This window comes from Prosopis cineraria, unplaced genomic scaffold (genome assembly GCF_029017545.1).
Source record: "Prosopis cineraria cultivar Desert tree isolate PC_DT_omini unplaced genomic scaffold, ASM2901754v1 PC11, whole genome shotgun sequence".
NCBI lineage: Eukaryota > Viridiplantae > Streptophyta > Magnoliopsida > Fabales > Fabaceae > Prosopis > Prosopis cineraria.
In genome coordinates this window covers 13,994,394-14,021,607 of record NW_026555342.1, presented here as the reverse complement: position 1 = coordinate 14,021,607, position 27,214 = coordinate 13,994,394, and the positions used below count along the sequence as shown (strand labels likewise).

Genomic DNA, 27,214 nt, shown 5'->3' with positions numbered 1-27,214 from the left:
ATTAATGAAACTTTAATCTACTTAAAATGTTTAATACTTTGAGATAGAAAATTTTTTTAAAAATATCCTATAATTTAAAATTAGGGAGTATTAACTGAAAAAAAAAAACAAAAAAAAGAACACAAAAAAGCTAGCGCCGCTTATTTTTAGGTCATGCAGATGCATAGAATTAAATCTGTATTTTGTTTTCAACAAAAAATGTGTGATTTTGGTAATGAATATAAAAAACACGTTACTTGCGTGATAATCCCTCCTGACTTGGTTTGGTTTCTCCGCTCGCCTCGTAATTGTCACTAGCAATGGTTAAACGGGCTCTCGGCACATCAGTCACTGAATCGCATATAAAGCATAGCTGAAATCGATTTAGAGGCACTCAGATAGCTCCCGGCACATTCAGTCCTGACTTGTCTTCCTTCTCATAGTTATCAGCTTCAAGCTAATCCTCTCCCTCCGCCGTTGAAGCCGCCACAACACCATGCAAGCACTTCAATCCCCAACTCTTCGAGTTTCTCCATTGGACCCACTTCGCAAATCGTCCAATGGCACAGCAAGAAGATCCAACAAGGTGTCCTACATCTCGGCCACTGTATCCTCCAATGTTTCCGCCCCGAAGAGAGAGAAGGACCCGAAAAAGCGGATTGTTATTACCGGAATGGGGCTTGCCTCTGTATTTGGCAACAACGTCGATACTTACTATGACAAGCTTCTTGCGGGTGAGAGTGGGATTGGCCCAATCGACCGATTTGATGCTTCCAAGTTTCCCACCAGGTTCGGCGGACAGATCCGAGGCTTCAACTCCGAAGGGTACATTGATGGTAAAAACGATAGGCGTCTTGATGATTGCCTTCGGTACTGCATAGTTGCTGGCAAGAAGGCTCTCGAGGATGCCGACCTTGGGGGTGATAGGCTTTCCAAGGTATTTTTTTTTTTACTCTTTTTTATTGATTAGTGATATGTGGGTTTATCTACGCTGCTCAATTCCGGGGTGTAGCTGAATGAATTAAATTTTTGACTTAATGCGCTTTATTGTTCTCGTGTCCAAATTCAATGCACTTAAAATTAGCAATTCCTTACTGAGTCGTCGATCTGAAGCTTTTTGTTTGTTGTTTAAATGTTTAGCAGCTCTCGTGCAAGCTCTAAGATTCTGGTTTCGTAATTCTGTTATCTTCTGACATAATCAGCTTAGAACAGTTGCGACCAAGAATCTTGAATTTGGTCCGTGGCTATTAGCTGCTGCATTAGTTTTTAACCAATGGAAATGGGAAAAAAGCAGCAAAAAAAAAAAAAAAAAAAGCTTCGGTAACATTTAGAATAAACTCAAAAACTTCGTCATAACGAATAGGTAGGTGTAGGGGAGAATATGCACATAAAACGAGCCTGGATATCGTATAAATTACTGCTAAAGCCTTTTATCTGTCGATCTGTTTGTTGGTTTGCACTTCCTTAACTAAGAGCTATCAAATCTCATGTTGGATTTGGAGAACGCTTGAGATTCTGTGCATACGGTGTACAATTATAAGTGTAATTTAATCTTTTTTTCTTATATCATATCTCTAGAACAACCAACACGGGTTCCCTTTTTTTTAAAAAAAAAAAATAGTTAACTATATTATAATATTGAGAGGCTAGTCACGGGGAATTTAAATTGTTGAGTTCTGATTCTCTGTGCAGATTGACAAGGAACGGGCTGGTGTTCTTGTTGGTTCAGGAATGGGTGGTCTTACCGTCTTTTCTGATGGTGTTCAGAAACTTATAGAGCAAGGATACCGCAAAATAACTCCTTTTTTTATTCCTTATGCAATTACTAATATGGGTTCAGCCTTGCTTGCTATTGATCTTGGATTCATGGGTCCAAATTATTCTATTTCAACTGCATGTGCTACCTCCAATTATTGTTTCTATGCTGCTGCCAACCACATACGTAGGGGAGAGGCTGATCTAATGATAGCAGGTGGGACTGAAGCTGCTATTATTCCCATTGGGTTAGGCGGTTTTGTTGCATGTAGGGCTCTGTCCCAGAGAAATGATGACCCAAAAACTGCTTCAAGACCATGGGACAAAGAACGAGATGGCTTTGTAATGGGTGAAGGTGCTGGAATATTGGTAAGCTAGCATTTATTCTGGTACTGAATTCTAATTATGCGTAGGGAATAGAATTTATATATTGATGTTTATTGTTTCCTTTGATTTATCATATCGAAAATTGACTTAGACTATTGAGTATTGTGACCTTCGGATATAAGTAATGCTCAGCTATGAGGAAATCTGTATTTGATATGGATATGCAATGAATTTCAGGCTTTCCTGCTAAAATGAAACTAATCATCTGTCTAGGTTAGCGCAAATGGCCAATTCTACTGGTACATATGCTTCATAGGCAGAATAACTCTGCGACCATCATGGGACTAAGTATATATGGCAAACTTGTGAAAAATGATTGTCTTGCGTGGTTATGCTGCTCTACTAGCTAATTTCTGAGTCTTAAAGAGTAAAATTTGTTTTGACAGGTAATGGAGAGTTTGGAACATGCAATGAAGCGAGGTGCGCCTATTATTGCTGAATACTTGGGAGGTGCTGTTAACTGTGATGCTCATCATATGACTGATCCTAGAGCTGATGGACTTGGTGTATCTTCATGTATCCAGAGTAGCCTTGAAGATGCTGGTGTTTCACCTGAAGAGGTACCATCTTTTTTCTTATACCGGTTTTTTATTTTGTTTTTTTACTTCCTCTGTGTTAAGAAAGAAATACTGAATAGTGATCACTCATACACTGGTGTGTCTCTCTTCTATGCTATTGGCTTAAATTCTTTTTAATCACATTGTTTTGCCCTTTCCTATTGGCGCTTCAATTAGCTTGCTTTGCTTTTCTATCACTCTGCATGCTTACTGGATGCATTTTACTGGTTTTTTAGAATATGGCCAGGAATGCTATGATATAAATGGCATTAGACAATTTTTTAGAAAGATGCTACGAGTATAATATAGAGTTCCAAGATTTTCTAACAAAGAGGTTCAGAATTAATTCACTGGAGAAGTTATGCACCTGTTATACTGATCCAATCAAGTAAACTAGAATTTTTTGATGCATGATAAATGCATGGGTCTAGTTGCACCGTACTGGATGCTGAATGATGAAAAAGGTGATGCTAACCAAGAAATCAGAACTGTTGTGCTAAACATTGAAGCAGATGAAAAGAGGGGATGCAGTAATACTTGAACATATTTTACTAGTAACTAGAAAGTAAGGGGACCCTGCATGGGATGTATGATGAACCAGTGCACATAAAAATTACATGAAATATCTGTAGTCTCTACTTAAGTCAGGTCTATGTGCATTGTTCTGATAAAGGCAAAGTTACGTGATTAAAATTCACATTTGAAGGTGTGCACAGTACAATGTGTTTTACTTTGATTGACTCTTTACTCAGCTGACAATGTCTTCAGCTCTTTAACATATTGCAACTCAACTTCTATGCATTCTAGGGTTAAAAATGATTTTAACCCTCCTCTCATTTGTTTGGTCTCCCTGGAGATTAGATTTGTCTGTCTATAATATGTTGGTCCGTTGTATTTGTGGAATAGATTTATTGGGTAAGACTCGTTCCTTTATTATTTGGAATGCATTGGACGAAGATTTGCGGAGTCAGACATCAATGCTATTTGGTCGTGGAAGTATGAGATTGTTAATTTCTCTCTCTTCTATTCTTCATCTTATTTTCTTACTTCTTTATACTTGACTAATGCTGTGAGTGGATCGCTTTGATCATTGACAACAATTTTCAATAGATAAAGTAAAACAACTTGATAAGGGGTTTTTAATGTCTCCTTGGCGGCCTGGCACGTAAATTCTAATGTCCTGCAATTATTGACCCTTGAAGCCTTTGTCTTGATTGCCTTTAACCTTTGCATAGACATAATCAAAAGGTCCCTTTTCTTCTTCTTGTATGTTAAAACGGGGAAAATTTTATTAACGTTCTATCGTATTGGAAACTATTGTTTATAACCTTTGATGATTCAATTGGGGGGGGGGGTTAATCATAAACTTAAGCACTAAGTCTATTACCTTCCTTTCTGAAGTAAAACCTTTGGATTCGCCACTCTATAAACCAATTTGTGTCTGGACAAAGGTTTTTTTTTTTCCCCTTCCGAAGGATGTAAAAATATTCTGGATCTTTTCATGATAATTATAAAACCATCGTTTTTATGTTACATGTGAAAGTGTGCTAGTGCTTGAAACTTAAGAAATGGGTACCGTTCTTTTGCTCTCACCCTCAAATTTGAAACTATTTGAGCAACACACAAATAGAGAAAAAGTTGAAGCCAGATAAATTTAGACATTAATAAATCCTTTAGCAGTGTTCTGCCCAAAGTTCATCAATTGAGATCTCTTGGTTAATGGTTTATTAGAAGAGTGGGTTTTAGATATAGCATAATGACATTGTATGATCCAGGTAGCCGACTCTACATGATAGAATGAGGTTGTTGTTGTAGTGCTCTGCGCATAATATATTTTATGTTTAGTTTTGCTCGGTTGTGTAATAGTTGTGAGAAATTTGTAGATTGTTTTTGAATCTCTGAAGAATGCTTCAAAAGATTATTTGAAAGTCTACTCAACTGAACTATTCCTAACCTGAATATATTAGATGGTTGATAAATCTCAATCTGACCTTGCCAGATGGCTTCAGGTTATTTTTCCAAGCACAATGCATGTTTCTTTTCTGAGTGCCTGATGTTAATCGGTCAGGCTCTCAACCTTACCGTTGCTTGAGGCTTAATGTTCTGTTTGCCTAGAAAGAATAAACCTCTATAAACAATGTACTTAAAACTGAAGTCACAATCAGGTTTATCCAGTCAAGTTTAGAAAAATTATGTTAACTGACATAAGCCATTGCTTGAAGCTTGATGTCTTCTTCCCTCTAAAACAAAGGGGAAGAGAGTATCACAATTCTTTTAACATGAGGATACATGTGACTGACTAGTCAATTTTATAAAGTCTATCATTGCATATGAAGGTTTGCCTTACATTTGTTCAAACTATTGAATAAATTAGAATTCATTTACAGGAACTTGTGCATGCGCTATTAATGTCTAAGTTCAGACTGAGATTGCCATCTATCCTATCTAAACAGTTTCTGAGATTAATCTTACTAGCTGATATATATACGTGTGTGTTTATACTCTTATTATTCATTTTGAATACTGTAAATTAGCAAAGTAAAAGCATGCAATTTGATTTTTTTTTTTTTTCAGGTCAACTACATAAATGCTCATGCAACTTCTACTCTTGCTGGTGACCTGGCAGAGATTAATGCTATCAAAAAGGTTTTCAAGAACACTTCAGAGATCAAAATTAATGCCACCAAGGTATCATCCCACTCTTTAGATTGCGGTGGTGAAAATTTCTGTCTTACAGATTATGGCAGGTTATATTTGACTAATTTCCTGCCCATATACTGATGAATATATTCTTTTTCAATCAGTCTATGATTGGGCACTGCCTTGGTGCGGCTGGGGGTTTGGAAGCCATTGCCACAGTGAAAGCCATAACAACTGGATGGCTACATCCCACGATCAATCAATTTGTATGTTTTACTTTGATGCTTTTTTCAATGGTTTTGATCATTTGTGTCTTGTTAGAGCTTAGAGCCAACAGACAGAGCATGAGTGCCCATAATGACAAATCTTGTCAGTGCCAGCATTTTCCTTTTTTCTTTTATTCATGCTAGTGGGTTCATTTTCTATGAAGTGAATGCATTAGCGAAGTTTTTTTCCCTGAGGAGTTCATTTGACAATTTGGTATCCAAAAGTTACTAGTTTACATATGGTTTCCTGCCCTAGAGAACTCACTGCAATTATATGGCACTAATTGACATAATATCCGTCAAACTGTGATGAACAACTGATTTTATCCAGTAATATGTAAATATGAAGTTGGTGTTGTTCCTATGGCTGTCATTATAATACTAAGATGTCAAACGGTGTGTGCATGATGTGTTGCTTTTCTTTCGCTGGGTAATTGGCGAGGACAGGATGGGCTGTGGTGCCATGGAAGTTATTTCAATTTCAAAATCTTATGGTCACTCTTGCAAGTAGTGACCCGAATATGAGATCTTTTCGTTTGATCATGTGTGTGCTTGTGTGCGCGGGTGAACCCTGCAAAATTATTTTGCTTTATTGTCACAATGAAATGATTTCAGTGTTAGTGAAACACTTGTAATATGTGCAGAACCCTGAGCCGTCAGTTGATTTTGATACAGTTGCAAATGTAAAGCAGCAACATGAAGTTAATGTTGGTAAGCTTCCGAATATTTTACAACGGTGGTATTTTCTTACGGCCTAAACTGAAAATTTAGCCTCTAAATTGTTAAGCCGCGTTGGCTTAGGTCCTTGAAAAATAGTTATGCGGAGTTAATCCCTAAAAATCATCAATTCTATACGCATTTGTTCTTTTTTTGTTATTTGTGGAGACTAAATAGGGATTTGTTGATTTTCAAGGACTGAAAACTAAATAGGATTAAATTGTTAATCTAGTACTTTGTGATTAAGGTATTTATTTGTAAATCTAATGGCGATTTATTTTATTTCAGGTATTTCAAATTCATTTGGATTCGGTGGACACAATTCTGTCGTGGCATTTTCTGCTTTCAGGCCTTGAGTTGTTCAGATTGTCCACACCTCATATAGAATGAATCTTACTTGATCGAGGTTTTGTTCTTTATTCATTTCTGAGGCTGCTTCTTTGAATTTTTAGTCCGTAATTATTATTTTTTTAAAAAAAAAACCCATAGTTTTGTGGTGTTTGTAATCTGACAGCGTGAGGACATTTTGGTGTAGTAACTTATGAATAAAGGGCTTGGCCAAATTGGTCTGATTTTTAGTTGCTTCTAAATTTATATATAAGATTGAAAGTGTCGTTGGATCTTTCCTTAAGCAGCTCCCTCGTTTTTCAACGAGGATGTTATGAAGCTTGAGCCTGATTGAGGAAGCGCCTGCACATGGCAAAAATAAAGTTGTGTTTGTGCGGTACTTGGCTGTTGCTTTTAGATGCCACATGGTGACATGACACTTAAAATTCTTCTTTTTGGGCCAAGAAAATGCTTTTTTTGGTTAATCAAGAACATTCATATTTTATTGCGTCTATCAATGAGTACGTGTGACCAAGCAATTTTTTTTTTTTTTGACCCGATGCACTTATATAATTGCAGTGAATAACTCTTTCAATTCATATTGAAAACAATTACCCTCAAGTTCTTAAAGTAATCTAAACGTAAAAATTTTATGATATTATAAAATTACCCTGAAATTCCAGGAGTTGTTTTAAGGGTAATTTTGAGAAGTTGCAAAAAAAATATTTAACTAATTATGGCTCATGTTTTTAATCTTAGAAAAGTAGTTAACATGGTCTTATAAAAAGGTTGGAAAGAAGTATGGCTGATCTAAAAGGACAAACCATGCCTTCTTCCTTACCAAATAAATGATACAAATATTTTTCTCAAAGTTGCCCAATTAATCTGTCCATTGTCTTAACGTAGGCATACTCCTTGCCCTTGTGCCTCAAAGTGCTTCATCTCCACTGGGTCTCTCGTTTGATAGTCTGATGAGTCCCTCTACTTCGCTAAGGAAATTCGAATGTGGGTTTTCCATTACACGATACACGATCAAATCTGCGGGGCGACACCATCCCCATCGACCAACACCCATATTCTTGGCCCCCAGTGATTCCTCCTCCTCCACTTTTGTATATTTTATGCACATAATAACGAATTAGTAGTTGGTAAAAAAAAAAACAAATTAATAAAAAATTTGCCAACAAAAATTAGTCTTCAAATCACGTATATCAGAACCAGTACCTGTCACTTCCAGGGAATGTAATTAACTATTATTATCCTTAGTTACTGTTCATCAATGCATCGGCAAAACATGTAGCCAATTCTGAGATGAAGATGTGAGGTTATTCTGATCCCAAATAATCGTTGACACTGTTTAGACTTTAGTTAGATAAACGGGAAAGCGACAGGAACGAAGTAACATACATGCAGCAGGCAGGGGATTTGCAATCAGAGTCTTTATTAAATTATATGCACCAAGCAACTAGTATACATTCCTGCATGCTTAGTTACGTTTAAGAGATCAAATTGTGACTTGTGAGTAGAGGTGGGAATAGGTCAGGTTTTGCTTGGCCCTCTTTAAGCCATCCTAGCTTATTTATTAAATAGACTTAAGTTAAGTTCAGACTTTTAATTAGGCTTATTTAATTAAATAGGCTAAGCTTATTTTTTTAAGACTTAGCTTACGAGCCCAACATACCGACTTATTTACACACACATTGTGTAATATATCATAAACACATTAGTTTCACCATTTGATTCTTAATCAATACATATTTTTTTATTTCTAATTATGTTTTCAATCATATTGGACTTATATATTACTGTTAATGTTATTACTTTATTGTTATAGTGTATTGTAGTTGGTAAGTTCTTTTAATTATTATATATTGTAATTGATAAATCACATTATATATTGCCTAAAGTATATTTGAGATGTTTAAAATTAAAATACTAGACTCTTTAAAAAGGCTTACTTTTAAATGTCTTTAAATAGGCCTTCAGGCCAAGTCAAATTTTAAGTTAGTTTAGGCTTGAGTTGTAAAAAAAGCTTTATAAAGGTTTTAAGCTAGACTCAGGTCTTTGATTTATTATACAGGCTCAAGCCTATTTGGCTAAAGCCTAATTTGGCCTAATTTATTTTCACCCCTAGCTATGAGACAAGAAAATTATTGAAAGAGTTGCCCTGAATAAGTGAACAATCTCAAACCCCAAGCATGAGAGGGAAAGAGTTGGTCGACAAGATACATAGGGTTTTGTGGCTTCTTTTCATCTACGTACCTTATCGCTGCCATCTAATACAATGCATTTTATTTAGCTATTTTGCTATTTTTTGTTATTTTGGATATTTCTTTTCTGTTATGGCCGTTGTGATGGCACTTAATGATTTTGCATAAATGAGGGAGGTTGTAATTGAATATGATCATCAAAATAGTGAATAGTTCTCTCTCTCTCTCTCACACACACACCTTGTCTCTTCTTCTTCTTCCCTTGATTTTATCCTATTTTTGCTTATGTAATGCAATACTGGTATTAGAGCTGGTGAATCTTATGCCCAAGGGTACCCGTTCGCAAACTACTTTGAAGGAAGTAGAAGACTGTCTTCATATGGAATTGGACCAATGTTTTTGGTTAGTTGGAAGCATAATTGGAAGGCGGGCATGAGCTACGTATGCAGATGATTGGAGTACAAGATATGTTATGATAGTTGTCCTTTCAAGTAGGAGAGAAGCAAGAACCTCCTAATAGAAGCCACTATGAGCAACGTGGAGGTGAATACCATGTGCCTACACATTATAATAAGCTAGATTTCCTTGTATTTTCTTTATCTAATATAGAGGCATGGCTCGCTAAATGTGAACGATTCTTCCTACTTGATGGCACTCTTGAGGCTTGTAAGATTATACTTGCCAGCATCTCTTTAGATGACACTGCCTACAAATGGTTCCTTCATTATGAGAAATCCCTCAACAGGGTGATTCTACAACATACGTTCGCTGAGGCTGTGCGCATTTGTTGTGGCCCATTCAATGATGGCTTGATAGAAGATCTAATGCACCTTCAACAACAAGGCAGTTTGGTTGACTAACAATAAGAATTCAACAATCTGATTTGCAATTGAATTTATTAGAGGAACACAAAATGAGCTACTTCATTAGCGGCTTGAAATTAGAATTGGCATCGAGGATAAAATTACTTCAGTCGCAAATACTTTTGGAAGAGATCAAACTTGCTTGGCTTCAAGAGTCTAATTCGTGGCAGCAAAGTACTCTATCTTATATGATTGGTAAGTTTTTCCCTAGCTCTTCTAAAGGTTTGCTACCATCCCCACCCCCTTTCGAGTCATTAATATTCCCTTTGAATGATAAATCCCATGTTACTGATGCAAAACAAGGTATCTTATCATCCCCAAGCTCCACGCTCGTTCTTGGTTCTTCTCGTGGTGGATAAGGGCTACCTAATTTTTCATTCAAACATAAATTGACCCCTAGTAAGCTAAAAGAATGCCAAGTGAAAAATCTGGGTTATTATTGCTATGACTGTTACTCTCCTAGTCATGAGTGTGCATGGAAAAAATCAACACAAATCTTCTTAATGGAGCTAGTGGAGGAACCTTTGACTCTACCAGTAGAGGTTCAACTTGTGGACACTTTCGAGGATGATCATTCATCTAGTACATCTCAAGACCCACCGCTCATCTCCCGCAATGTGATGTAGGGGATGTTTGACTATAGTACTATGCGAATGAGGGGACAAATTGGTAAATATATCGTGCATATGCTAATTGACACATACCCATAACTTTTTGAATTCTAAACTTGCTTATGATCTTAAGATGGCAATGACTTTTATGCCACCTTTAGCTATTAGTGTTACAGAGGGTAGTAATTTATTGGGTAATAAAGCATGTAAGGCCCTTAAGTGGGCTGGCTACTCACGGCATTACATTTGAGCTAGATGTCATTCTTTAGCCTTTGGTCAGTTGTTGATGAGTGTAATTTCTTAACTCTCAAAATTAACTAGAACTAATCATAATGTGGTATAGGGTCAACCTTAGGTCTTCTCATTAGGAGGTAGTTCTAACTTAGTTTGAAAAACTAGGTAAATAGATTGACTAATTGATTGGAAGTGTTGACTAATCACCTAGTGGATTAAACTTGAAATCTAACCTAAAATGTGTGTGATGAACTTCTTATGGAAGTAGGTTCCTATAATTGGATTAAGAAATTAATCATGACCAATATGTAAGTAAGTGTTCATTATTTCTCCTTCCCTTCCTAACCAAATTTAATAGCTACTGGGAAGACTATCTCCGATAACTTTACCTTCTTAAATAATATCTTCAAGCTTAGGACTCTAGTGCTCAATTCAATTACCTAAGTTAGTGTTAAGTGTTGGTAGGTGTTTAGTGATTAGAATGACTAGGTGATTCGGTTAAAAGCCCATATAACCCCCGAGACTATAGTTGACCATAACTAAACCTAACACATATATCTTAAGATTATGATAAGGCACATGGAAGGTATAAATATAAATGAAAATACAAAATTATGCAATTCTCATCAATGGCTAAAATACACAAATCACATATCCAAACCAATCCATCAACAAATCAATCTCCCTACTAATAGATGAACTCAAGATTATGGTTGCAAGCCAATAACATCATAATCTAAGATTATGGGCTTATAGTGTTAAGTAAATGGAAAAAGATTAAGAGAAAGAAAATTTTACACAAATTGAAGACCAAAATGGTTCATGAAGTCTTCATTCTCCTCTAGGCACTAAGGATACCTTAGCCTTCAAGCTCCATCGAAATCTTTCTCAAGTTCTTGTTTTGACCAAAATGCTCTATGACTTCAAGTAAAGAATGAGGTTTTAGATAGAAGATCAAATAGTAGGAATGTGTAGAGGATAATGAGATGAGAAGAATGGTGGTGGTTTTATGAAGATTTAATGATTAGATGTGGAGATGGAGTAGGAGAATTCTAGAGAGGGGGAGAAAAATGAAGAACCTTAAGAACTATAAAGAGAAAATAAAAGATGAAATGAAAAAGATGAATGAATTGAGTGTTGAATCTGATTTTTCAGTGTATGGGATGTGTGTATTGGTTTCCCATCAAATTTGACTCCTAAAATAATTTAAAATAAAATTCAAAAGTCTAAAAAAGCTTCACACTTAACACACATGCCCTTAGGTGGCACTTTCTCATTGGTTGGGTGATAATTCCTATGCTAATTTGAATATTCTCATGCTTTACACTTAGTAAATTTGATCAACCCCATCCTTTAGCCATTTAGCATGCCGCTCTTGCCCCAAATTCCCTTCTTGCACTTCCTTGACCAATTGATACAAGTCGAAGTGCACATGTGTCACCTATGTCACATAATGAATAAAATTAATTAAATAAATGCCTGTGACATAATAATTCATATTTAGAAATATGAAATTAATTATTTAGGTGGGAGATAAATAATAAAATGAAATCCAAGGGATGTCCGATGTGAAAACCATGCACGCACTCACATGCACAAAATCCTAATTTAGTCAACAAAGTCACAATCTTAAATTGTGATTTTTAATTAATATCTCTCAAACAACATTGATTTTTCAAAATATAATTTCATATTCATTCTCCTAGGCATAAAACACATTTAATCCAACATTAACCTAAATTTTCATAAAAAATTACATTTTTGGATCAAAATATCCCTAATGCACCACTTCGTCCCTTAGGCTATTTTTTTTTAAGACTATGAATGCACCAAAATAGAAAATATAACATGTAAAATGAGTCCTAAATGAGTGGATAAAGTGTGTAAATAGTATGTCTCATCGATTGTGAGATGGTGTTAGAAATGTAATGGCTAGTTGAACTAAGGGTGACTCAATGGGACTGTAAGAATCTAATTATGGAATTTAAATGGCTAGGACATGATGTTAAGCTTACGGCAGTAGTCAAGGGTAAAAATAAGGTGATTAATGAGTAAAAAATGTTGAAAATACTAGAGTTTGACAGTGATATATGGGGGCTGCAGTTAGTACCTTATTCATTGGATAGATGTTGTCATACCATTCAGGTCAATTCTACCACTAAGACTCCCGAGGGTATTGACCAACTCTTAGTTTCTTTTGATGCTCTGTTTTGCATGCCAACTACTTTACCTCTGAAATGTGGGGACCATGACCATGACCATCATATCATTCTTAAGGAAGGCATATATCCAATCAAGCTAAGGCTATACCATTACCTAGTTACTCAAAAGGATGTGATTGAGAGTATGATTAAGGACATGTTAGAGCAGGGGTATTATTCAACACATCTCTTCTCCCTTTGCATCTCCAGTAGTTTTAGTCAAAAAGAAAGATGAAAGTTGGAGAATCTGCATCGACTATCATGCACTCAACAAAGCTACTATGAGAGATAGTTTTCTTATTCCACTTATTGAGGACGTTTTGGATGAATTGGTGAAGGCTCAAATCTTTTCAAAATTAGATCTCCATTCAAGCTACCATCAAATTTGCACTCATGAAGATGACACCCACAAGATGGCATTTCAAATGCATGCTAGCCATTATGAATGCTTAGTGATGCCTTTTGGCCTTACTAATGCACCCTCCACTTTTAAGGCTGTTATGAATTCCACTTTTGAAGGGTTACTCTGTAAGTATGTTTTGATGTTTTTTGATGACATATTAATTTATAGTCTAGACCTTTTTCTCATGACTAGTACCTTTGAATAGTTTTTACTATTATACAACAACATCAGTTTCTTATTAAACATTCCAAGTGCACTTTTGCGATGTCTCACATTAAATAACTGGGCCATGTAATTTTTGATGGGAAGGTTGCAATAGATTCTTTGAAGTTACAGGTAGTGCATAAGTGGCTGATACCTTCTACAGTCAAAGAAGTGAGAGGGCTTTTGGGTTTATTGGGATACTATAAATGATTTATTTATGACTATGGTGTATTGGCCCAACCTCTTACAGAGTTGCTCAAGAAAGATGGTTTTCATTGGACACTAATGACTGAGATGGTTTTTTTAGCTTTTGAGGAAGCCTTGGTCAATACCCCTATTTTAGTATTACTAGACTTGAAGCAACCTTTCACCCTTAAGATTGATGCATCCAATATTAGGATTGGGGCGATATTGATGCAATCAGGACACTCGATTGCTTCTGTTAGTCGCCATATAATTAGTTTTTGTCTGTATATGATAAGGAATTACTTTCCATTATGCATGTTATGTCTAAATGGAATAAGTATTTATATATTCAACCATTCACTATTGTTATTGATTAAAGAAGTCTAAAATTTTTATTGGAACAGCGACTATCTACCCTTTCTCAATATACATGGATTACTAAACTCATGGGACTTCAATATGAAATAAAATATCATTGTGGTCAGGAAAATGGTGCTGTTGATGCTTTATCATGAGCTTTTCATGGCAAGCACCTTTATATGTCAGTTTCTTCAGTCTCTACTAAACTATGAGATCATATTCGGGCCCAATGGCAATATGATCTAACCCTATAGTTATTAATTACGAAGTTGGAAATGGATCTTCACTCCCATCCCTAAATATTCATGGCAGAATGGTATGTTATTCTGACATCATCGCCTGGTTATTGGTCCTAACTAGACTAATTTGAAAACCACTATTATTCCATGGCTTTATAGTAACCCTCAAAGAGGATTAAAGCTTTATTTTATTGGAAGGGTTTGTTGAAAGATATTAAGAAGTTTTTACAACAGTGTGAGACTTGCTTGCATTGCAAATATGAGTATGTAGCTTCTCTAGGTTTGCTTCAACCATTGCCAATTCTTGAAGGAGTTTGGCAGAGTATTGCCATGGACTTCATTAAAAAACTGCAAAAATCTAATGGTGAAGATACGGTATGGGTCATTATTGATGGCTTGAGAAAGTATACTTATTTCCTCACCATTACATACCTATTTACTACTTCTACCCTTACATAGCTCTTCATCAACAATGTTTACAAGTTATATGGAGCCCCTACAAATATAATTAGTGATAGAGATCCTCCATTTACTAGCCAATTTTGGAAAGAGATTTTGTTTGTTTGGGTGTTAAATAGCATTTGTCAACAGAATATCACCTTCAAACAAATAGTTAGAGTGAGGTGTTGAATCATTGTTTGGAATACTACCTTTATAGTTTTTCATGGCAGCACTCCAATAATTAGGCTTAATGGTTGCCATTAGTAGAATGGTGGTATAATACCACTTACCATTCCTCAATCGGTATTACTACATTTGAAGTTATGTATGGACAGTTACTTTATGAGTCTTTGATAGATGCCATTAATCGCTTTTTTTATGCATGAGAGACTCCTCTCTCAGTTAAAGCTTTACCTTTCCAAAGTAGTCAACTAGATGGTTGATAAAAATAGATCAAAACACTGTTTATTGTTGGTGATGGGGTGTTTTTGAAATTACCTTCGTACATATACATAACAGTGGCTATCCATTCATCAGAAAAGCTATCTCCATATTACTACAAACCCTTTTCATGTCCTCGAATGTGTAGGTGAGGTGGCTTACATGTTAGACCTTCCTGTGACCACCAGGCTCCACCCAACCTTCCATGTGTCTTTGCTGAAGATGTGCCCTGATCATCATGTTCCTATTGTTCCCCTTTTAGATGATTTGTTGTATGCCATAACTCCTAAAGTTCCTTTTGCAATTTCGGATCACTGTTTGGTTCAATGCAACATCAAAGTTGTCACACAAGTCCTTATACACTAGGTTGATGAGCTTCCTCTTTCATAGTAGGAGGTTGAGCGTCGCTTTCCAAATTTTACTCAAACAGTTCATCCTAGAGGAAAAGGATTTTGTTAAGGGAGGGGAGTTGATTTGATGCATTTTATTTAGTTATTTTTCTATTTTTTTATTTTGGCAATTTCTTTTCTATTATGGCTGTTATGACAACATGTGATGTTTTTGCATAAATGAGGGACGTTGTAACTAAATATGATCATCGAAATAGTGAATGGTCTCTCACTCTCTCTCTCTCACACACACACCCCTTGCTCTTGTCTCTTCTTTTCTTCTTCTTTCCTCGATTCTATCCTGTTTTGCTTTTGTAATGCAACACCATCACATGCGCTTGAATGGGATTCCCTTTAGCATGTACATATTAGAGTCTAGAGAGGGTAAAACAGGCAAAAGATATGCAGAATAGTTTTATATTGAAATTTAGGGCATTGCCATTCTCAAAACTCTATTTTTAAATGCTATGTTCCTTTAATACAAGAAAATTATCCACCATTCATAACAAAAAAAATAGAACTAATATTTTTTTAACTATTAATGCTTTAATTATTAAAAAATATAAAAAATTAATTAATCATAATTCTATGATATAGTGTTTTGTTTAATAACTTTTCTAGTTAAATGATATTTTACCTTTATAAAAAAATATAATTAACAGCAAGAAACTTTTAAAAATAAAATTAAAAATTAGAAAGGTTAATTTTAAATTTTTTAAAATAAAAGGTCATATGCAATAAAATTTAGTGGAGTTTAATGTATTCTGGGTTCTTTTAGTGCAGATAAAAAAATTCGGAAAAAAAAAAAACGGAGTGAGACTTTCCCGCCACAGCGCGGGGAAAGGGCCCTGTTTTCCCGCCAAAAGAAAGCCCCGATTGACAAAAAGGTCATCTCACTTTCACACTCGTTCGTAGTCTGAGGCAAGCAGAAAGTGAAGAAATGGATATTAGCGAAGAAGTTAGGGCAGCTCACAAGCGAGAATTCGCCGATTTCCTGGACCAGGATGTACATAGATTTCTGTTTATTTTTTGTTGCGTGTGTTTCCGTGTTTGTGCAATTTTCGTTGCTTACAAGGGCCTAATTTTCACGAGGCCAGGTTGGGAAAGGGATATACATGGACGAAATCAAAGCAATGATCAACCACAAGCGCCGTCGCCTCATAGTCAATATCTCTGATCTTCATAGCTTCCGCGATTTGGGTAATAGGTCAGTTACTAGTTTGGTTCCCAAGAAAATGACAGAAATTTGATATTGTACATGCAATTAAACTTAAGTTTTGCTCAAAGCTCCTAGTATTTTTGGGCGAATTGCTTGGTTTATGCTTTATCGGAAATAAAGGGTTCGACTGAGGTCGAGGCTTATTATTATTCCATTTTCATATGAATCAACTTTTAACTCCTTTGTTATCTGGCTTGACCTGGCAATTTTATGGAGTACAAGTGGATCTGGGGTGAAAGACCAATGTGAAAAGGGATTGAATACGTCTAAATAGATGGTTTCTATCAAGCTTCTTATTTTGGGTGTTATTACAAAAAATTTAGATACACACCACATGCACGAACTGATTGAGTATATGCTCTTCAAGTCTAACTAATACATTACTCTTGCCCTTATCCAGGATTCTCAGGAACCCTAGTGAGTACATACAATCATTCTGTGATGCTGTGACAGATGCTGCTCGTGCTATTGACCCCAAGTATTTGAAGGAAGGAGAACAAGTGCTTGTAGGATTTGAAGGCCCCTTCGTTTCCCGTGGTGTCACCCCGAGGGAGCTCCTATCTGAATTCATAGGTTCTATGGTCTGCGTTGAGGGCATTGTCACAAAATGTACGCTTTTCTTTTAGTTTCCTACGGCTTTAATGAATGACTAAAAACTGTTTGCATTTTGTGACAGCTATGGTCAAGCAATTTAAACTCTAGTTCCTACTGTTGTTACCGTAATCTTTGTTTGAGATCCGAGAAAATCTCTATTTTTTCTCCTGTGGTAGTGGAGTTACACACGATTTAAAAGTGGCTTTGATGGAATTATCTAGTACCTTGTCGCATTTTATATGTTAAATATGCACAAGTCTAAGCAATTGGCTTATTTATAGGTTCCCTTGTAAGGCCGAAGGTTGTTAAAAGTGTTCACTTCTGCCCCACGACAAAAAAATTCACCACTCGTGAATATCGTGATATTACTTCCAATATGGGTCTTCCCACAGGGTCTGTTTATCCCACAAGGGTAATCTCAAGCTGCCCTTGGCCTCTAGCATCATATTTAATCATTATAAGATGAACTTTCCTGATCAAAGTTTTATCATAGGATGAAAACGGCAACTTACTGGTGACCGAGTATGGATTGTGCAAATATAAAGATCATCAAACCTTATCCATGCAAGAAGTTCCTGAGAATTCTGCACCTGGTCAACTTCCAAGAACAGTAGATGTGATAGTAGAGGATGACCTTGTTGACTGTTGTAAACCTGGGGATCGTGTGGCTATTGTGGGGGTATATAAGGCCCTAGCAGGGAAAAGTAAAGGCGGCGTGAATGGAGTGTTCAGGTAGCTCCAGTTTGTTCTTTCACAGTATCGTTTCCTTTATCATATTCACAAAATTTTGACTGGTTAATGTTGTCGTACAGGACTGTACTTATAGCCAACAATGTCTCTCTTCTTAACAAAGAGGCTAACGCACCAATCTACAGTGCTGAAGATCTGAAAAACATAAAGAAGATTGCCGAAAGAGACGATGCCTTTGACCTACTTGGTAATTCACTTGCACCTTCTATTTATGGGCATTCCTGGATAAAGAAAGCGGTGATTTTATTGATGCTTGGTGGAGTCGAAAAGAACTTAAAGAATGGTACCCATTTGCGAGGGTTAGTTGTTTCTCCTCATATTATTTTTGCCTTTTCTTTTGCTTCTAGATGGCGTTATTGAGTGCTTAAGTTCCGTTCATTGTTTTCTATTTGCTTGTCTACACGGACGTTCTCTCTCGCAAAATTGAGTTTATGTGGAAATAATCATATTGCTCTCTTCACACCTTTTTCTTTCAGTGACATTAACATGATGATGGTTGGCGATCCGTCTGTTGCCAAGTCTCAACTCTTAAGAGCAATTATGAATATTGCTCCCTTGGCTATATCTACTACAGGTCGGGGTTCTTCTGGCGTTGGTTTAACAGCAGCAGTTACTTCTGATCAAGAAACAGGTGAAGCATTCGTCATTGGATGTGTAGTGTTTTACCGTTGCATGTCATTTAAGGAAAATGATAATTGCTTCTCATCAGGGGAAAGAAGGCTTGAAGCTGGAGCGATGGTTCTTGCTGATCGAGGTGTTGTCTGCATTGACGAGTTTGACAAAATGAATGATCAAGATCGGGTTGCTATACATGAAGTTATGGAACAGCAAACTGTAACTATAGCCAAAGCAGGTATCCATGCATCTCTCAATGCTCGATGCAGTGTGGTTGCTGCTGCAAATCCCATATATGGAACTGTAAGTGGTGCTCATAAATAGTTTGTTAAGCATTTTTATGTACAAAAATTTGCTCATTCAAGCTGAAGCTTTGGTCTTTAACTGACTTTCTGCAGTATGACCGATCACTGACCCCAACAAAAAATATTGGACTCCCAGACTCCTTGCTTTCCCGATTTGATCTTCTGTTTATTGTCTTGGATCAAATGGATCCTGATATTGATCGTCATATATCGGAGCATGTCTTGCGTATGCATCGATACCGTTCTGCCATTGATGGAGGTAGACAAATGGTTTTCAAATGTTACAGATATATTTCCTCCGAAAAGAATTTCAGTTGAACTAATTTACTGATGCAGGTGAGGTAGCATTTGATGGTGCCTCGAGATATGGAAGAGAAGATGAGGCTGACACTGACTCAGCTGTCTTTGTCAAATATAACCGGATGCTACACGGAAAGAAAATAGAAAAAGGTCGCAAGCGCGATGTGCTCACAATCAAGTTTCTTAAGAAGTATATTCATTATGCTAAGCATAGGATTCAACCTGAACTTACTGATGAGGTAGAGTGCACGTGGTGTCGTGTTTTTCTTTTTTTGGCACGGTCCTCTAATGCCCCAACCTCCCAATTGTTTTTCTCGTTCTTCCTTTTGACTAGTAGATTCTACATAGAACGAGAGAAATTTTGATATCTTACAGTGATGCAATGGTGTCGTTTTTTCACTATTTTTCAAAGAAAATAAATCAAAACTAAACAATTTTAGAATATTTTTCTTTGAAAAATTATAAAAGTACAAAACCATACCATTTCATCATCATAAGATATCAAAATGTTTTTCATTTTCTAGTAAAAAAAATGTCTCCCATTTCAAAACGTTGGGGCATTAGAGGGCTCCAAGCCCTTTTTTATGGTTTTTCAGTTTTGTTCTGAAACTCCGCCTATGTTTATAGCCGGTCCCAAGCCCGGGTAAAGGAGGAGGGTTGTGTTAGGCCATCAACAGCCAATGTAAAAATTTGTTGAATCTATCATGAACATGGACAATAGACGTTATAATGTTAATGCTAGGTCGTTGCCCGTAAGTAACGCGCTGCATGGCTCGAGTACAGTGATAAGTGAGTTAGAGCCGCTGCATCGGCGCCCGGATGTAGTGTTAAATGAGCAAGGGCTACCGTGTCATTCTGGACGCACGCGGCTAAAGAAGTTAGTCCATAAGAGCAAAATTAGATTTGGTACTTGGAATGTTGGGACATTAAATTGTAAATCTGTAGAGGTTGTAGGGGTTATGATTCAAAGGAAAATCAATATCCTTTGCTTGCAAGAAACAAAATGGCGTGGAGAAGGAGCTAAGGATATTCAAGGTTTCAAACTTTGGTATACAGGAAAAGTAAGTGCACGCAATGGAGTAGGCATCATTATAGATAAGGAGTGGAAGAAGAACGTTGTAGAAGTTAGCAGAATTGGAGACAGAATTATTTCTTTAAAAATGATAATTGGACGTGAGACTGTTAATATTGTTAGCGCTTATGCGCCGCAAGTCGGGACAGAAGCCAGTCTTAAGGAATTATTTTGGGAGGATCTGGAGGGGTTGATTCGACACATACCACAGAGTGAAAAGATTTTTATTGGAGGAGACTTTAATGGGCATGTCGGGAGGGAAGCTGGTCAGTATGCGAGGGTGCATGGTGGTTTTGGTTTTGGAGAGCTAAACAATGAAGGGCAAACTCTTCTTGATTTCTCATTGGCGTATGATTTTAAGATTGCCAACACTTGTTTCAAGAAGAGAGATGAGCATCTCATCACTTACAAAAGTGGAGCCTCAAGGTCGCAGATTGATTTTCTTTTGGTTAGGAACACAGATAGAAAACTTTGTAAAAATTGTAAGGTGATCCCTGGAGATGCTGTAACGACACAACATAGGGTCCTAGTCCTTGATGTGTGTATTATGAGTAAAATCCAAAAACGTCGACAAGTAGTAACACCAAAGATTAGGTGGTGGCAATTAAAAGGTGAGAAGCAAGATATTTTCAAGCGAAATCTTTTGGATAAAGGAATTTGGGATTCTCAGGGAAGTGCTAACATCATATGGGAGGATATGGCTAAAAAGATACGGGAGGTTGCAAAAGTAGTTTTGGGAGAATCGGAAGGTTCTGGTCCGAGAGATAAGGAGTCTTGGTGGTGGAATAATAGTGTACAGGACAAAATCAAGTATAAGAAGAACTGTTTTAAAGCCATACATTTGTGTAACAATGAGGAAAATTGGGAGAGGTACCGTATGGCTAAGAAGGAAACTAAGAGAGCTGTGGGTGAAGCTCGTTCCAAAGCTTTTGAAGAATTTTATAAGAACCTTGAGACGAAGGAAGGAGAGCAAAATATTTATAAGATTGCCAAGAGTAGGGAAAGAAAATCAAGAGATCTAGAACAGGTAAGGTGTATTAAGGATGAAGAGGGAAGAATTTTAGTTACAGATGATGAAATTAAAAATAGATGGGAGACTTATTTTTCTAAACTTTTCAATGATGGAGAGGATTCATCTAGTAACTTGGAGGATTTAGTAACTGGTGAAGGAGAACAAAATTTGTCATTCTATCGAAAAATACGTGATAAGGAGGTAAAGGAAGCTCTTAAGAAAATGGCAAATGGTAGAGCTAACGGACCTGATTGTATATCTATCGAAGCGTGGAAATGTTTAGGTGAAGAAGGGGTGAGATGGTTAACTAAGTTATTTAATGTGATTTTACGGTCCAAGAAAATGCCTGATGAGTGGAGGAGAAGTACATTAATTCCTATTTATAAAAATAAAGGAGATATTCAGAATTGTACTAACTATAGAGGGATTAAACTCATGAGCCACACAATGAAATTGTGGGAGAAAGTAATTGAGCACAGGTTGAGATTGGAGACAAGTATTTCTGAGAATCAATTTGGTTTTATGCCAGGTAGATCAACTACAGAGGCATTTATCTACTAAGGGGATTAATGGAAAAGTATCGTTGTAAAGATAAAGATCTACACATGGTTTTTATTGATTTGGAAAAAGCTTATGACCGTATACCAAGAGAAGTGCTTTGGAAAGCGTTGGAAAAAAAGGGAGTACGGATTGCTTATATTAAAGCCATACAAGATATGTATGAGGGGGTAAAAACTAGTATAAGAACGCCTAGTGGTCAAACAAAGGATTTTCCTATAAAGATTGGACTACATCAGGGATCATCTCTGAGTCCTTATTTGTTCAACTTGATTTTAAATGTTTTGACGGAACATATTCAAGAGGAAATCCCGAAATGTATGCTCTTCGCGGATGATATAGTTCTTATAGCAGAGACAAGAGAAGAGGTTAATTGCAAACTTGAGTTATGGAGGAGGACATTGGAGTCGAAAGGTTTTCGTCTGAGTAGAAGTAAGACGGAATATTTATATTGTAAATTTGGTAAAGGACTATTCGAAAATAATTTGGAAGTGAAATTGGGAGATCAAATTATACCTCAAGTGGAAAAGTTTAGATATTTGGGAGCCATTATTCAAAATGATGGCGAAATCAGTGGAGATATTTCACATAGAATTCAAGCTGGGTGGTTTAATTGGAGAAAAGCTAAAGGAGTTATTTGTGACCGTAAGGTGCCTAATAAACTTAAAGGAAAGTTTTATCGTACTGCTATCAGACCGGCAATGTTATATAGTAGTGAATGCTGGGCTCTAACGGGACAGCAAGAGCATAAAGTTGGAGTAGCAGAGATGAGAATGTTACGATGGATGTGCGGACATACACGTAAAGATAAAATTCGAAATGAGCACATACGTGAAAAAGTGAGGGTGGCCCCTATTGAGGAAAAAATGGTAGAAAATCGGTTGAGATGGTTTGGGCATGTACAAAGAAGACCAAGGGAGGCACCAGTGAGAAGAGTGGAACATATAACTTTGAGTCCGATTAAGAGAGGTAGAGGAAGGCCTAAGAGAACACTCTTGGAAGTTATTGAACGTGATCTCTTAATTAATAATATTTCTAAAAGCTTAATAAATGATAGAGCACAATGGCGTCTTGCAATCCATGTAGCCGACCCCACCTAGTGGGATAAAGGCTTGTTGTTGTTGTTGTTGTTGTTGTCAGTTTTGTTCTGAGTTTGCATTGTTTTTCTTATACTTATTTGAATTTCTTAATTAATCTGGTTATTTATGAAATTTGAGTCCGCAATATCTGTTTCTATTCACCGCTGAAGGGTTCTTTTGGCATCTCCTGTTTTTTACAATGGATCTTTTTCTTGTCTTAAATCCATACCTTCTAACACCAATTTTGTTCACAGGCATCTGAACACATTGCCACAGCATATGCTGAACTCAGAAATGCTGGTTCAAGTGCTATGGTTAGCATTAAAAGTTGGCATTTAGCTGAAGGCAAATCAGTAACTGTACAGCTTGTTTTAAATCTATAACTGATGTGATGCTGGCTTTGTGCAGACTGGAGGAACCCTTCCTATCACTGCTAGAACTTTGGAAACCATAATACGTCTCTCAACGGCTCATGCTAAATTGAAGTTGAGCAGACAGGTACTAAATTTGGTAAACATGCATTTTCTGGATTATTTATAAGACCATGAAATGCATGCCCATATCCTCTATCCTTTCTCCAGATGTGCTATCTCACTAGGGTACAATTTGGAAGAAAATGAGAACATGCCCGCAGGCCTTGTCATTTAGACCTCCTGGTCTTTATTTTATAATCCATGGCATGCTGTTAACAACTTTTTCCTCTTTCTGTTGTGTATTCAAGAAATTGCATTTCGTGATCGAGTGCCCACCTTTATTGGCAGGTTTTAAAGTCTGATGTTGAAGCCTCTCTGAAAGTTCTTAATTTTGCAATATATCACAAAGAACTAACAGAAATGGAGGAGCGTGATCAAGAGAGAGAAATGGAGAGGAAACGCAGGGCTGAGGAGCATCCTGGTGAAAATGATGAACCTAGTCGAGGTCCTAAAAATAGAAGAGTGTAAGTGGCTGTCTACACTGTCTGGGAAAGCTAGGTGTACTAAATGCACACTTTGAAAGCATCTTTTAATCTTGATTATTAGATTTGTTCTTATGAGAAGCCATTTTTCTCTATTTTGTATTTCTGAATCTGATTCAGCATCCTTCTAGCATTATAGTGAACTATTCTACTTTCACTTGCGTTTAACACTTGTTACCACTAGGAAACTGGATTTATTGATACACTCGAGTTGAAAATTTGTCTGGTCATAAGTTGACTTGACCTTTTTCTTTCTTTAAAGCTCGACAGCTGAAGCCATGGAAGTTGACGAGACTTCGGCAGCCCAATCTGCTACCGGTCTCACACCTGAAAGGTGACTCGCCAAGCACTCGACTCCTACATTTTAGTTTTATTTATCCCTCAGTTCTACCTTCTGATGTTCAATATTTTCTGTCAAAATGCAGAATCGGAGCATTCAATTCTTTATTTGGTCAGCATATGCGTGCCAATCGCTTGGATCTCATATCCATTTCAGATGTAGAGAATGTTGTCAACCAAGGTGCAGAATCCAGTTACAGCAGAGAAGATATATTATTCCTATTAGAGGTACCATCCTTACTTTGAGTTTTTGTGGTGCCATATTTTCATCCTGGATTCTGATAAAATCAAATCTGTTGTCTTTTCTGAAATTTCAGAAGTTGCAAGATGACAATAGAGTAATGATAGCTGATGGAGTGGTGCATATGATATCATAGGGGCATAGATAGGGCATTAGAAGTTGAAGGTGCGCGATTTTGCAAATTTTATAACGATTTTATCTGTCCGTGAAATCCATTAGAGTAACGATTCATAGAATTGCAAACTTGTAACTCTGAATCCGGCATCCCGGCATGAATTTCAATTTACTTGGATTCTCTAGTGGGGTCAACTAAGAATTTAATCTCGGACACAGCCTCAGGACACTCGAAACCTGACATTTGAAAAAATGATTTAAAAAAAAATCATGATTTTGCTTTGAATACGCCCATAACTTGCAGCGTCCGAATTCGGAGCTTATCATGCTCACCAAGGTCAGGAGTAATCTTGGCTCTATATTTCTACTCAAATTAATTCCTATCATTCATTTAAATTAATTTTTAAATATTTTTAATATTATATTTATTAAAAGTAAAAAAAATAAAAATTGTTAATATTAAATCTGAATTATTTAAAGTACATTTAAATAATTAATTTTTAAAATTTATAAATTTTTTAATATTAAATTAGGTTATTTAAATTATATCTGAACTATTTAAAGTTTATCTGAACAGTCAAATTATAAAAATTTTGATATTAAATTAATTGTTAGATTAAATTCGTACAGATTAGTAATGAACATATTTATTAAAAATTTAAAGTTTTTATAATAATAAATATAATATTAAAAATATTTAAAAAAATTAATTTAAATGGATGTTAGAGATCAATTTAAACTGAAATGAAAGGTCAGGAGTACGCATTGCTCATCACTTATGATGAGCATGGAATGCAAATCGTAACTTGCAGTCGTGGAGTTAATTTTCTTTTTTTAATGAACTATATGGAGAATGATTTTCAGGAAGCAGATTCTCACTCCATCCAGAGTTTATGCATCTACTTGCTGAGAGATACTGGGAATTAACAGAATTCTCCTGTCAAAGGAGCTATAACGTCTCCCCTTCAAGTTTTATTATTGTTTATACTGTAACGCCAACCATATCATGTAGTTCAGCTATAGCAGATCTTGTAATCAGCATTTTCGGACTCTTGAATATTGAGAAATTTGTTCATTTGATAGAATGAACTTATGTTAGCTCATCCAATGTTGTCTTCTGAAGTCTCAAGAATGCATTGTAACTGTGCTCTTCGTTAAATGGACCGCCAATACATTCATGTCTGAGTAGTAAATATTTCACTTTTGAACATCGTGTGTTTAGATTAGAGTTTGGAAAATTAAAATTTTTGACTTCTATCAGCTCACTCAATGTTGTCTTGTAATTTTTGACTGACTTATAATGGCATTCAGTTTTTTACCAAAAAAGAAAAAGAAAATTAAAGTTTTCACAAATTATAGTTTGCTAAAATAACAACTTAACTCTTAAACTAAGTTATAGGTCCAGTGTTTGAGATTTTGAAATTATTGTTTGTGCAATGATCTATATTAACTTTTAAAAACATTACAATGTAGCATTTTTCGTTAATAAAAATTAATTTGAATTGTTAACTAACTATGTTTATGATAAAAAATTTAGTGAATCATGAAATGATAGAAAAATGTTTCAGAAATTACATAAAAGGATCAAAATGTAATTTTTGGATCCTTATTTATAATTTTTAAGTTTTCTTCTGTGAAAGTAGTGGAGGCTTTACCATGGTTGAGTGATCAAAAGAAAAAAAATCGATTCAGATTTAACTATAGTTTTGGGTCAAGTCATTTGCCCCAACTATTTTTTCTTTTTTTAAGCTAAGAAAATTTTCTCCGACCAGTTTTTAGGTTTTTTTTTTGGGGCCAGTTTTTAGGTTTGATAACCATAGTTATGCCAGCTTTAAAGCTAAACCAATCAGCCTAAATCTTTAAGGAACTGTAAAATTTCCGGCATATAAATGCAAGTCTATATTTTGGTGATCAAGTCCACGAGACATCCTAGTGCTTGTGGATTCCTCAATTTCAAAGGCAGAGTACTGGGAAAACTATTTAGTAGACCCTCAATTAGAATTTTGGATTTCTGAAAGTAAATAAACCTTTCATTTTTTCTGTGAGCAAACCTTTCATCATTTGAATCTAACTGCATTCAACCAAACAATAGTCTTCTACTTATTATCGAAGTTTTCCATAAAAACATACGAACACATTTATTTAGCTATACAAGTCACTCCATAAGAACCCTTCTATATGCCATTATCTGATCGAAAAACTTACTAGAGCATCTAAACAATTGTATATCTGCATTTTCCCCCTTTTAGTACATATAAACTCTCTTTGGATAAGCATTACAAAATAGTAACTAATGATGATTTGAGGCAGGTTTAGATGATGAAGCCAAACCCAACAGCCAAAACCAAAAAGACCATGACAGCAAGAAAGTCCAAAGCACTGTGATGAACTCCAAAGCTTTCCATCGTTATGGGTGGAATGGCAGCCACATCTTCAACTTCATGTTTGGCTTTGGCCATTCCATTGCAAGCTGAAACCACCATGGCCATGACGGTGAAGGTCAAAACCAGAGCCAATTCTCAGCTCAATAATTTTGTTGTTAGGGACAAAACGTTGAGTGCTGTTCTGTGGAAATAACTCAGTACATTTGAAATAGCAGGTGTATTACTAATTTCCAAATAAGACTTCAGTAACTATATTGTATCAAAAGT

At 36.1% G+C, this 27,214-nt stretch overlaps 2 protein-coding genes across 2 annotated transcripts; both read left to right on the top strand.

Annotated features, from left to right (window-relative positions):
- Nucleotides 1-256: 256 nt before the first annotated feature.
- Nucleotides 257-6,879, top strand: LOC129286734 (3-oxoacyl-[acyl-carrier-protein] synthase I, chloroplastic). Its single transcript, XM_054922740.1, has 7 exons — nt 257-916; nt 1,672-2,103; nt 2,508-2,681; nt 5,253-5,366; nt 5,483-5,584; nt 6,229-6,295; nt 6,590-6,879. Exons 1-7 carry the CDS (start codon nt 476-478, stop codon nt 6,655-6,657), a joined length of 1,398 nt encoding a protein of 465 aa, XP_054778715.1. The 5' UTR covers nt 257-475; the 3' UTR covers nt 6,658-6,879.
- Nucleotides 6,880-16,308: 9,429 nt separating this feature from the next.
- On the top strand, nt 16,309-25,741 carry LOC129287247 (DNA replication licensing factor MCM3). Its single transcript, XM_054923437.1, has 17 exons — nt 16,309-16,416; nt 16,508-16,617; nt 17,030-17,238; nt 17,505-17,635; nt 17,717-17,955; nt 18,036-18,272; nt 18,450-18,604; nt 18,683-18,891; nt 18,987-19,152; nt 19,230-19,432; nt 23,169-23,228; nt 23,323-23,412; nt 23,676-23,851; nt 24,132-24,203; nt 24,295-24,436; nt 24,526-24,614; nt 25,428-25,741. Exons 1-16 carry the CDS (start codon nt 16,351-16,353, stop codon nt 24,583-24,585), a joined length of 2,325 nt encoding a protein of 774 aa, XP_054779412.1. The 5' UTR covers nt 16,309-16,350; the 3' UTR covers nt 24,586-24,614; nt 25,428-25,741.
- Nucleotides 25,742-27,214: the final 1,473 nt, after the last annotated feature.

What these genes read in the sequence shown, in the direction of transcription:
- LOC129287247 (XM_054923437.1), top strand. Translation starts at nt 16,351, where the DNA reads ATGGATATTAGCGAAGAAGTTAGGGCAGCTCACAAGCGAGAATTCGCC. An exon ending in ATGCTGGTTCAAGTGCTATG is followed by an intron (nt 23,229 to 23,322) that starts GTTAGCATTAAA and finishes GGCTTTGTGCAG; the next exon opens with ACTGGAGGAACCCTTCCTAT. An exon ending in ACCGGTCTCACACCTGAAAG is followed by an intron (nt 24,204 to 24,294) that starts GTGACTCGCCAA and finishes GTCAAAATGCAG; the next exon opens with AATCGGAGCATTCAATTCTT.
- LOC129286734 (XM_054922740.1), top strand. Translation starts at nt 476, where the DNA reads ATGCAAGCACTTCAATCCCCAACTCTTCGAGTTTCTCCATTGGACCCA. An exon ending in GGGGTGATAGGCTTTCCAAG is followed by an intron (nt 917 to 1,671) that starts GTATTTTTTTTT and finishes TTCTCTGTGCAG; the next exon opens with ATTGACAAGGAACGGGCTGG. An exon ending in GCAACATGAAGTTAATGTTG is followed by an intron (nt 6,296 to 6,589) that starts GTAAGCTTCCGA and finishes ATTTTATTTCAG; the next exon opens with GTATTTCAAATTCATTTGGA.